Source organism: Equus przewalskii, chromosome 21 (assembly GCF_037783145.1).
Source record: "Equus przewalskii isolate Varuska chromosome 21, EquPr2, whole genome shotgun sequence".
NCBI lineage: Eukaryota > Metazoa > Chordata > Mammalia > Perissodactyla > Equidae > Equus > Equus przewalskii.
In genome coordinates this window covers 8,557,427-8,570,404 of record NC_091851.1, presented here as the reverse complement: position 1 = coordinate 8,570,404, position 12,978 = coordinate 8,557,427, and the positions used below count along the sequence as shown (strand labels likewise).

Genomic DNA, 12,978 nt, shown 5'->3' with positions numbered 1-12,978 from the left:
TTACAGGCACTCCCAGAGTCAAGAGGAGGAAATACAGGTTCCATCTTTCAATGAGGGGAGCATCAGCACTACATTTTAAAAGGAGCCTGAAGGATGCAGTATCACATTGCATGCCATCTTGCAAAATACAATCTACCGCAGGCAGTGATCAATACCCACGATGAGTTTATAAACACAGAGCTTGTCAACTAAATGAGCTCTTGTCCAAAAATAACCCCAGAAATATGTTTATGCACACATATATAAATACATGCACATATGCATACATAACAAGTACTTTGTAAATGAGGTTAATTCTTGGATTCAACTTGCTTCCAAGATATTTTCAGTGTTATGCCTGAAGGTAAGGTCAGGGAACAGGGCCATTCAATTAGTTTAAAATCAAAGTACTTTTTCCTCATCATCCTTCTCCTCTCTGGGAAAATAAATCAGGCTGCTGAATTTTGGACCTATATCATTTCCATGGTAACAAAGCCTAAAGTGCTAAAAAGTGGAGTGTAATTCTTTGCAATATTTAAGAAATCTGTATTTCGTCTGTGTGGTGTGTAAAAGTCCACTTAATAACAGTGAATACCATTACCACTAATCCTCCTACACACAAACGCACTCATATACGTACACACACAAGCAATATGAGCGTTTAAAAAATCCCGTAATTTATACTAAGTAGACCATAAAAATAGGGGGAAATGAGTAAAAATGAGACTGTCTAGTTTGGTCTCTTAGATCTGCTTTGAGCCAGATTTTCTTGTTTTGATTTTGATCTCAATTAGGTGACTTTAGAGATAATCTGACCATCTGAGCCTGGAGGAAAAGTCAACAATCATAGGTACAGAAGAGAGAATAATTACAGTGTCTGGAACCTACAAGTAGTTCAGTGCAGCTGGAAAGTAGAGTATTTCTAACACAGAGTCTTATTTTTAATGTTATGCTTTTAATTGTGAAGTATTTCAAACATACAGAAAATAATGTGATATCTATGTACCTATCCCCGTAGTTAATGGCTATTACTCACTTGCCATATTTTTCTCAAATCTCTTTTCTTTCTAAATAAATAAAATATTAACTATTCAATTAAAACCTTACCTGTCCATCCTTTGCCTTCCCTCCTTCTCCAGAAATCTTCGCTGTCCTGAAGTTCATGTGTGACATTCCTATGTACGTTCCTGTATGTTAGCGCTTATGACTGAATCCCTTCACTGTTGCATCTTTGTGCTTTAAAAATTCGTATAAATGGTATCATAGAGTATATGTCCTTTTATAACTAGTTTCTATGCTCGAAATTATGGTTTTTATCTTTAGCCACAGGGCATAAATATGCCATAAGGAGCGTGGAGACGAGCATTCAGTATTGCACAGACAGTTCATCATTTATTCCACTAAATTTATAGTTCACCTGGAGAGTGAGTTGATGATGACAGTTTTTGCATTTGTAGAAAATGTTAATGATATGCAGGCAAGACTGGACACCAGAAACTCAAGTGAAAACAGGGAAAAGACAGTGTGGTTATTTGCAACCCAGTCCTTCCATTTCTGAAGGTCAGGTGCTTTCTTTTAAAATCCATCCTATGAGGACAGTTACTGGGGCTGCATGGTCTTTGGTGATGATACTATAGAAGTCCAGAGACTGCTAAGGAGGCATTCTATCTAGATGGGAGTCTAGACTCATGCAGGGATCGGGAAGCCACATCCCTGAGTTTCCATCAGGGACCCCTGGTGATTCTTTGTGTCCTACCCTTCTCTCCCTCCTCCCACCCCAGTAGATCTCCTCTCCTACTGGGATCTTTGGACTTGGATAGCGTGAATCTGTACCCCACAGGCTGGGAGAGCTGAAGGGCTAGGTGAATGACATCCACTTGGGTTCTTTTGTGTCCTGCCACATGCACACCTTACTTCCATTCCCTATTGCCATGAGAAATGCCTCCCTTGTTCTATTCAATTACCAGTTGCAGTTTGATAGATTGAGTAATTTGTAACTTTTTGTATGTTGTTAAAATAAAGGAACTAAAGGGGTGTTTATTTTCAAGACACAAAATTGAGTCACTGATATGATATCAGATATGCATGAGCTATTATATGTACTCCGTCTCTCTTCTCTGTTTACCATATTGCTCTTTGAATGTCTCAAAGAAACTCCTCACATGCAGATGCCCTCCTGAAACAGAAAAAAAAGGGACTGCACATACATTTCCTTTTAAGGTGGCATTTCCTTATTCAATAATATCAACCAGGTTAAAGTTATATTGACCTCATGTCACTATCAACTCATTATATTTTATTTCTGTTGCATTTCTGAGTATGTTAAGCTAAAAGCAAGTGTCTTCATGCAAATTAAACTGCAAAAAGCTTTTTAGGCCATGTTCAAATATTAACAGGTTTGATAATATATTTGTCTAACAAGAGTAGGACATAGAGCTCTTTGTTTACTGACATACTTTATTGTCATTCTGCTGTACACCTCTCTTCTGATGTGGCTGTTTTATAGGACATAAAGTCTAGGTATCCTGTCAGAATCTCAGATCTTATTTATAGCTTGCTACAAAGTGGCTTGTTGTCATTTATTATTTCTTATTTGATTTATATAACATCTTTCTACCAAAGAGCCCATGGGTTTATTTACATAAAGGGTACACACACACACACACATACACACAACTTGAACTTCACGTAGTTAGCAGTATACCACCAAAAACCTGTAGGAGGATTTTCCGTTTGTTTTTTGTTCCAAGCCCATGTTCTGGGGAGGCAGTCACCATATTTCCTTTCACTTTGAGTGTTTATTGTTTGCCTCCAGGTGAATCGGATCATCTTCTGTGTCTTCTTGGAAGTTGACTTCAAAATCTACAAAAAGAAAATGAGCGAATTTTTCCCTGTAGGTGAGTAAAGCGATTTGTTTCCTTTTAGAATGGAGGAATGAAGAAGTGGAGTTATCGCTTATGGTACTGCTGTTTCATTTCACATCTTAAAGACTGTTGCAAATGTTAACTCTATACGCAGTCACCCCTGGCAACTTGTATCATAGGTTTGAAGAGGTCACAGAGGTGATAGGAAATCTAGGCCCTAGACCTCTCTGTCCCACAAGGTGATCGTGTTGTCTTGGGAAAGTCAATTCATCTCTTGAGTCTCAGTTCCTCACATCAAAAGTGAGGAGTTGGACCAAATGATTTCTAAAGACTCTTCCTCTGGCCCTAAATTGCATAATCTGTGATTTCTTCCCCACTGTTGTAAATTGTCCAGGGCTGTGCCTACATCCACCATGTTAAACAGCCTCGTTGGAAATTGTGAGGAGCCCATTTATATTTGCAGCTAGAATTCAAACTTTTCCAGCATTCCGTTCCTCTTCCCTCCAATTTTCTCAGCCCAAATTGCAATGAAGATAGCAGCACTTTCTAGGGCAATCCAAGAAGGGTAGTCATTCATCTTATTTCACACTTCTGAGCATGTAGAAGAAACCTCAGGGTTATTAAAGAACCTTGGGTAATGGATTTACATGAGTGTGGATTTACAACTAATGTGCCATTAGTTGGATTTGGTTGATTTGAATATTTCCCTCCTCTGTCCCTCTTCCAGCCTATGAAGGCTGAGGCTTGTTTAATACCTTGTTATTTTTATGGTGCCATTAAAGTCACAATGCCCAGAGCACTTTCCTCAGCCGTGGTAAAAATGGCTTCCAGGAAAGCTACTGTGAGCATTGTTGGTGTCTGCCTTTCAGAGAGTTTTCTTTTGAGGTTTTCACATCCATTTGAAGTGGATTTTCAGGTAACTGGTGACTCTGGCAGGTAAGAAGGAGTGCATGGAGGGTGCTGGTACACATGCACCCTCTTACACGATCTATCAGAGCCACACAATGAAGAGGAGGCCCTGCCCGCAGGTCAGAGTAGGACGTGGGTAGCTGTCAAGAGCAGCTACGGAAAACTGCTACAGATGTTCAACTCTGGGCTCATGTCCAAAAAGGACTAAATTCTTCTGGGTAATTTGAAGTTCTTCTTTCTAATTTTATAATCGAAAGGTGAATCTGCTAAGTGTGCTTTCATTTGGGACTGTACATATTTCCCTAACTGGAAGGTACTATAAATTTGGAAAGACTCTCATGTGATGAAGAAGAGGATTGTGATTGTGGTCTTTTTTTCCTCCTTTTCTCCTTTTCTTCCTTCTCATCCTTCTCCCCCTCCATTTTTCACTGTTCTTCATTTTTTAAGTAACTCAGTGTTTCACAGAGTGTAAAAGCACATAATAACTATTTAATAAGTAGTTCTTAATATGGGTTGAACTGAATAAATTCTTCTGCCCATAATCTGATGGCTTTTTTTTTCGTGTTTCAATCTTCTTGTTTCATCCTTTCTCTTTATTTCCTATATAACCACAGTGAGCTGATTGTGCCTGCATTTCTGCATTTTTAAGTATTCTTAAAAGAAAGTGTTCATTCATGTAAAAATGTGACTTACCATGGTGTGTGATGCAAATATTCTCATTTCTTGTCAATGTCACAGCATATTTTATAAATTTTGGACTTTTTGAGATGTTTAGAAATGATGACATATTTCTTTTCATGTCTTCTAAAATTAAAACTTGTTTTCACTCTAACATGATAAAAAATAATTTCATAGGTATGATCCATTGATATTAAAACAAATCTGTCCATCAGCAGGTATTTCCAATGATGAAAGCCAAAAATCATACTACAAGTTTATAAAAATGAGACAGTTTTAGTGGTCTAGAAAGTATTAATAACTATACAAATAAATTCTTGTTTGAAAAATTGCTAATCTAAATAAGTCCAACATGCATCTTAGTGCTTGAGCAAGTAAACTAATAATAAAATCATCTTTAGTTTCACATAAAAGCTTTGAATCAGGGCATGTTCATGAAATTATTTCCAGTGCCTATTTATAACAGTAAGTACATTTTTAAACTAAATGTCAAAATTCTCCAAAGTTGTTTAGTGTTTCTGCAATGCAGAGGCATCAGCCATTTGTAAATTCTAAACATGCAATATGAAATAAAGATGACCTCTGGTGGAGTATGTGACTGCTAATATAGATGATATATATCGTCTGTCCATAATTTGAATTTATGGTTAACTCATAACCATTCCATCTTTGATTGGAATATAATTTTTCTGACTTGCCATATAGTCACTGTAGACTGACTTATTCAGTGTATCTCCAACTAATCCTATTAACCCTTCCCAAAGCAATAATGATAATAGTCTAGGGAAAAAAGTCATTTTTCTGTTAAACCAAATCTCTGTGTACTTTAATCCTGTGTTTTTAAATTTCATAATCAGGAATCTGAGACAAAATGTATGAGAAAACAATACAAGTTAGACTATAAAAGCTCATATTAAAGATATAACCCATGCATAACTACTGCCTAATATTAATGACAGGAATAATTGCTAACTTATATGGATTGCTTTCCATCCACCAGGTACAAGGGCTAAATCAGTTTATCTTCGTGATAACTCTAAGAAAGTGACACTGTAATAACTGTACCTTTTAGATATGGAAAATGATACATATTTGAGAAAAACGAAGCATACAACCAGGAAGCCACAGAGCTATATTTTAAAATAGAGAATGGCATCTGTCATTGCACAAGTGATAATCGGTTAGTTTCCTCAGAGCGTCTTCAGAGAAGGACAGGTTCAACTTCCGGGATGCATTTAGAGCATTGAGAAAATCTCATTCCTAATTTCATCTGCTGCCCATCATTTTTGAAAGCTGCCACGCTTCTCTTTCTTCTAATACCTGTGAATCTCCTCATGGAATCTTTTCTGACATGAGTCAAATTGGTACTTTATCATGGATCTCAAAATCAAATTCCATCCAAATCATTCAGGCAGTGTGGTGCTGCTACCTGCAGATGAGCAGGAAAGTGGTCACCAGGAAGCCAAAAGGCCTCACAGCGTGACCAGAAGGGAAGGTGGAAACATGCTGTACTCATTTGCTGGGGCTGCCATAACAAAGTACCACAGATTGGGTGGCTCAGAGAGCTGAAATTTCTTTTCTCACAATCCTGGAGGCTAGAAGTCCAGGATCTAGGTGCCAACAGGGTTGGGTTCTCCTGAGGTCTCTCTCCTTGGCTTGTAGATGGCTGCCTTCTCCCTGTGTCATCACGTGGTCTTCCCTCTGTGTGTCTGTGTCCTAATCTCCTCTTCTTATAAGGACACCAGTAGTGTTGGATTAGGGGCCACCCTAATAACCTCATTTTAACTTAATCACTTACTCAAAGACCCTGTCTCCAAATACAGTCACATACTAAGGACTTCAACATATGTATTTTAGGGACACAACTCGGCCGTTAACAGGGCCTGTCATGGAAATGCAGTAGGAACATGAGAGGAAAGAAACCAGCAATGATTTTTTTCCCAAAAGTTTTGTATCTTGCTGTGGGTGAAGAACATTTAACTTTTTCCTTCCAGATGTATTATTTGTAAGCCTAGCATGTCAGCTTTATGGAATTACCATCCACTTTCGTTGCAAACAATTTATAGTTATAGTGCACCACTACATGGCCTCTAGCAAATAATATTTGTATGATTCAACTCAGAAATCTTTTTGTTCCTTACATGAAAAGTTTGTATTTTTTAGTGTGTAGGATTTATTGTATGTAGCCTTCATTGATTTGGAATAAGGAAGTCAATTTTTTATGAGTCTAAGTCCTAATAGAAAATTAAGGGATATTAATTTTCCTCACAATAACAATGTCAGATTTACAGTTTTGGAACAATATCAAAGAATCCTGATATTGGAAACTTGAGAGACGTCATGGTCAAACCCCCTCTCTCCCTCACTTTAGGGAACGCCTACATTTGTTTACTGCGGTGGTTCTCAGCGAGGGGTGATTTTGCCCTTCAGGGGTCATTTTGAGATATTTTTGTTTTTCACAACTGGGGAAGGGGAGTGGCTACAGGCATCTAGCAGGTGGAGGCCGGGCATGCTGCTAAACATCGTGCAAAGCACAGGAGAGCTTCCCACAACAAAGAATTATCCAGCCACGGATGTCGACAGTGCAGAGATTAAGCAGCTCTGGTCTACTGTAACCATCCCTCGCTTATCATTGAGCCCACTAAGGCAGACTTTGCCCTTGAGTTGCATTTATTTCATAGGGTTCTGCCTGCTGATGTCTTACCCAAACTTACTTACTTGCTGAACTTGAAAACTGTGCCCTCAGCCCAGCCTCTGGCTTTCTGGATTCATGACCCCATTCTCGTCTAGACTTCTGGGTTTGCCCTCTCTCCCTTTACTCTGTACCCACAGATTTCTATGTGTTGACCTCTGTAAACCATGTTATCCACAGCCCAACTGCTTGGCTCTAACCCACTCCCGGTATCATTCATGTATTGCTGCCCATAACTCTAGTGTGTTAGTCTCAGAAAATATGATTAACTATTATGCAGATTTTATACACATAATGCATAAGTGTGGAGATGAAGGCTAATATACAGATCAAGGAGGAACAAATTCACCAATTATTCTCTCTGCATACCTCAAGCAAAGCTTATAGCTCCTTTGGCTAAGAGTTTTCATTTTTATCATTGACTGCTGCTTTAGTGAGCATTGGTTGATAAGATTACGTTGTGAGCTCACAAATATTTTTTGATTATAGAAATCTTCAACTCCCTACCAGTATCCAAGCTCAACTGATTCCTTCACAATAAAGACACCTATGACTAAAAAATTTATCCATATTCTCTTTATTATTAACTCTGAAAGCAATGAAATTTGTCCATTTTTTTCCAGCTAGGAAATTTATGTAACTTACACACAATACTTGTGTCAACTTATTAATAGTTAGATATAATTAACATATGTATTTTGCATGGTAACTACCTAAGAAAGCTGATAAGATAGGAAAATGATTCCAGGATGCAGACGTGCTCATCCCAAATCCACCACTTGTCTCTAAAATGAAGATTTGCTTTAGACAGAAAATTCCATTCCTGTTTCTGGGTAGAACTCAAAAACTATTTGAAAAAATCTAATAGAATAGCTTATTTTTATATTATGATTTCTTTTTCTATCTCTTTGTCTTGTCTCACCAATAAAAAGGTAAGTTTGTGTAGAACAGAGACCATTTTAATATTTCCTTGCACTTCCATAATCTGGAAAATTTCTAAATATATAGTAGGTGTTTATTACAGTAAATAAAAAATTACCATGAGCTTAAGTTAAAACACTATTTAACCAAAGTCTCACGTAAAAAGTCAATTTTTTCTGAAAACCATAAGTATTGTTAACATAGCTAGATGAGTGTATAGCATTTCTTTTCATATGGTTTTCATCTTCCATAGTAAGGAAAGAATATTTCTCCAAAAAAATCTTTTAATTATACCTTCTGATAAATGGGCATGATAGTTTTAAAACTTTTACCTGGATCTATTCTTTAAGAGCTAACAAGAGAAAGTATTTGATGTGGGCCTGGCAAGCCGAGGAGTCAAAAGAAAGATTTCTTGGACTCTCAAGGTCGGGCAGTAGTGCTCTTTTGTTCAGAGAATAGCATGGGGACAGGACCCATGGGCAGTGAAGAGCTGCAATGTATTAAGGGTTAGGGCTAAATTTATAAGGCATGGGTACGTGACTTATTTTTACCAGACAAAGAAAAGATGATGGAAAAAGTCATTAAATGGTATCAGTGCAGGTGGGGTCTGGTTATTGCATGGTCGTATAACTTTAGATATGAATCGGGTCATATAGATCGTCATGTAGGCCAAGATGACTTGGACTTCTCTCCCTGGGGCAACCTTGATCCACATCAGTATTCACATTACCTTTTCTTCATCTTCTCTTCTCACTGATTTTATAAGTTTCTTTCATCCACCCTCATTCATTATCTTTCTGTCCATCAGTCAACAAATAATTTATTATATGCCTATGATCAAAGCCCAAGGATTTGATCATTGCTACATTTACAATATAATTCTATAATATGCTTGAGAGACAAGTATTTTGCAGGACAGTTGGAAGACAATATTAGCAAATAATCAAGTATAGCATTGGTATGGTCATAGTACCCAAGAATTCAGAGGCAAATATGTTTCAGGACCAGAGTGTTTGGGGTAAGTTTCATGAAGAATGTGACGCTTGCAGTGATCTTTAAAGAATAGGCAGGAGCAGAGAAGTGACGCCAAGTGTTGTGTAAGTGACATAGAGGAAGAAGGGCAGTTCAGATGGGAGAATTTGTGAAATAAATAGGATGCGTATATCCAGTTTGTGAATCCCTGACCGAGAAGTGTTGATACTCATCATTGTGTAATAAGTAGCTGGGGCCCAGAGTGAGTTCTTGAGTGGGAGATTACCATGATAGATCCTATATTGAAGAAGCATTAATTCAGTCCGAACATAGAGACTGGCCTTACAACAATAACCCTATGGCATATGTCCATAATTAGCTTTTATAGGAATGGTAGTGAACAGAGGCTGAAGAAAGCTCAGTAAATTGCCTAAAGTCACACACTTGAGCATTTCTGGCCTCAAAGTGTTTCCACTGTGCAATGCTGCTTCTCACAGAAATCCTAAAAATATGGACAATTGCCTGAAGCTAGACTTTTATCTGCTAAAAAACTATATATTATCTATTTGCCATAATAGTGCTAGAGCTTCTGAAAAGCTAGTGCGCCTCCAGCCATACGGCATATTCACATGTCTTCTTTCCTTCCTTTTCTTACCTGCTTCCCAGTCATCAGTTTTCCAAGAACAATAATGAAGCATAGGGTTCCATGATCTGTTAAGGTTTTCTTTCCTTTTTCCATGTCAAGCCAATGATCAGAAGATGAAGCTGGAAGGCAGTAATGGTGACAGGGGTGGTGAATATCTGAAACATGTAACCAGCGAGTAGTGAAGAGCTCAAAAAAGAGTCAAAAGCCTCCACATGTAGGAGAAGACCACTGGGTTTGTCATCACAAGAAATAGTTTCTATTCCTGTTCCAACCACCTAACTCTGTGACTTTGTGCACATTGCTTAACCTTTCTAGCTTCAGTTCTGTCATGTGCAAACATGGTAATAAGCCAATTCCAAATAGAATGAATAGCATTGTAAATGAATATTCAGAGAGCTGTCTATACCAAGAACCAAAATTTTAAAATATCCATGTTTATTTCTTATTACAATTTTAAAAGGGAGTATTTCAGCTATTGTGACCATCTTTTTTTTTTTAAAAAAAAAAATATAACTTCTTACTACAAAAGTAGTACAGATTTGTAGTAAAAACCAGATAATCAAAAAGAAGAAAATACAGGGGAGAGGCGGAGCAAAATGGCAGGGTGAGCTGACCCGGGACTCTCTCCCCTCCAAAGTACAACAAAGGACTGAAAAAAACCCTTGAATTTCAGCTAATGAACCTAATGCCAGGACTCAGAGACCTACAGTATCAAAAGACAGAGGACGGAGCCCCTGCTGCCTGCCTCGGAGGAGCTGGAATGGGGTAGGAGAGAACATCGCTCCATCCCCTAGAAACCAGGATCACCACGTGGGTCCAGGAAGGAGCGGGGGAGGGGCCACATGACCAGGGGATCGTCTAGGACTCCCGCCACCGGTACAGTGGAACCCGCTGACGGGGGAAAGCTTCCGTGCGTGGGGACCCCGTAAACCCAGGGCCCCGGGAGACCAGAGAACAGAAATGATCGAATCCAGATCAGTGCGCGAGAGAAACCGCACCTGCCATGCCCCAGCATAGTGCACTGGGCGCCGCCATCTTGCCCGAAGGAGGAGAGCTCAGAACGTGCGGCACTCGACCCCCATCTAGTGGCAACAGGCTTTAACTGCAACCGAATTCTACTACCATGCGAAAAAACCACTCCTCTACCATCCAGCAATTTATAAAAGCCCCAAACCAGAAGGAAAACAATAAAAACACAGAATAGAGTCCTGAGGACTTGGAATTAGATAAACTAAATGAAAATGAGTTCAGAGCAGCTATAAGCAAAAAACTCAATGAGCTAGAGAGAAAGATAGAGAAAGAAGCCGAGTTCTGGAGTTACTTCACAAAAGAGATTGAAATTATAAAGAAGAATCAAACAATTACTAGAGATGAAAAACACAATGGACCAGATAAAACAGACTATGGATTCCCTGAATGCCCGGGTAGACTCCATAGAAGAGCAAATTAGCATAATCGAAGATAGACAGGCTGAATGGCTCCAGACAAAGGAAGAAAGAGAACTAAGGATTAAAAGGAATGAGGAAAGTATTAGAGAGATAGCAGATTCAATGAGGAGAAAGAATTTAAGGATCATAGGAATTCCCAAGAATGTGGAAAAGGAAAATGGAGCAGAAAGTGTGCTTAATGAAATTATAGAAGAGAACTTCCCAAATCTAGGGGTTGAGGGAGAAATGTGTATAGAGGAAGCTTTCAGATCTCCTAGATTTGTCAATGTAAAAAGACCTACTGCAAGGCATATAGTAGTACAAATGGCAAAAATGAATGACAAAGAAAGGATACTCAGGGCTGCAAGACAAAAGAGAATAACCTACAAAGGAGCTCCTATCAGACTTTCAGCGGATTTCTCTGCAGAGACCTTACAAGCTAGGAGAGAATGGAGTGACATATTCAAAGCTTTAAAAGATAAAAATCTTCAACCAAGAATACTCTATCCAGCAAGAATATCCTTCAGATATGAGGGAGAAATTAAATCTTTTCCAGACAAACAAAAGTTAAGGGAATTTGTAACCAAAAGTCCTCCACTACAAGAAATCCTCAAGAAGGCTTTCATACCTGAAAAAAGAAAAAAGGGAGAAAGGGGTCACAAACCACAGAGTAGGGAGACAGATAAATAGAACCAGAATAGGATAGCAAATATTCAACTATAGCATTAGGATAAAGGTAAGGAAACTACCAAAGCAAAGACGATCTTATCACTGTAACTACAAACTCATAACACAAGTTGGAACAAGAAGTGAAAATAATAATTTAGGAGGGGAAGAGCAAAGGGACTAAATTAGTCTAGGCCAAGTAAGTAAGAGACCACCAGAGAATAGACTATATTATACACAAGATTCTAAGTACAAACTTCAGGGTAGCAACTAAACTTAACAACAGAACAGAGACACAAAACATAAATAAGCAAAAATCTAAGAAACGCAGTGTAAGAAATTGCAGTATCAAATGGGTAGGATAAAACACACAGGAAGAGAAAAGCAGGAAAGCCAGATAATGAGCAACAGATTGACAGCTTTAAGTCCACATGCATCAATAATCACTCTTAATGTAAACGGATTGAACTCTCCAATAAAAAGACACAGAGTGGCAAAATGGATTAAAGTACAAGATCCAACAATTTGTTGCCTCCAGGAAACACACCTCAGCCCCAAGGACAAACACAGGCTCAGAGTGAAGGCGTGGAGGACAATACTTCAAGCTAATAGCAGGAAAAAAAAAGCAGGTGTTGCAATTCTTATATCAGACAAAGTGGATTTCAAAATAAGACAGGTAAAGAGAGACACACAGGGACAATATATAATGATCAAAGGGACACTTCATCAAGAAGAAATAACGCTTATAAATATCTATGCACCCAACATAGGAGCACCAAGGTTCATAAAGCAACTATTAACAGACCTAAAGGAAGATGTTAAAAACAACACAATAATAGTAGGGGACCTCAACACCCCACTCACATCAATGGACAGATCATTCAGAGAGAAAATCAACAAAGAAATAGTGGAGCTAAATGAAAAACTAAAACAATTGGACTTAACAGACATATATAGATCACTTCATCCTAAAAAAGCAGAATACACATTCTTCTCAAGTGCACATGGAACATTCTCAAGGATAGACCATATGTTGGGAAACAAGGCAAGCCTCTACAAATTTAAAAAAATTGAAATAATAACAAGCATCTTCTCTGATCATACTGCTATAAGGCTAGAAATTAGTTACAAGAAAAAAGCTGAGAAAGGCACAAAGATGTGGAGACTAGACAACACACTATTGAACAAGCAATGGATCATTGAAGAAATTAAAGAAGAAATCAA

General features: G+C 38.3%; 1 protein-coding gene and 1 long non-coding RNA gene across 9 annotated transcripts in view; one reads left to right on the top strand and one right to left on the bottom strand.

Annotated features, from left to right (window-relative positions):
* Nucleotides 1-12,978, top strand: part of MACROD2 (mono-ADP ribosylhydrolase 2) — a 1,868,269-nt gene that overhangs the window by 1,677,876 nt on the left and 177,415 nt on the right. For all 8 annotated transcript variants that reach the window (XM_070588786.1, XM_070588788.1, XM_070588789.1 and 5 more), the window contains exon 9: nucleotides 2,795-2,876. In XM_070588786.1, coding sequence (XP_070444887.1) covers nucleotides 2,795-2,876 — 82 coding nt within the window. The remainder of the gene's footprint in view (nucleotides 1-2,794; nucleotides 2,877-12,978) is intronic.
* The window catches only part of LOC139078142 (uncharacterized), a 39,782-nt gene continuing 29,561 nt past the window's right edge, over nucleotides 2,758-12,978 (bottom strand). The window contains exons 2-3 of the long non-coding RNA XR_011530944.1: nucleotides 9,671-9,780; nucleotides 2,758-2,841 (exon numbers count right to left, since the gene is read on the bottom strand). This is a non-coding gene — a long non-coding RNA (uncharacterized lncRNA). The remainder of the gene's footprint in view (nucleotides 2,842-9,670; nucleotides 9,781-12,978) is intronic.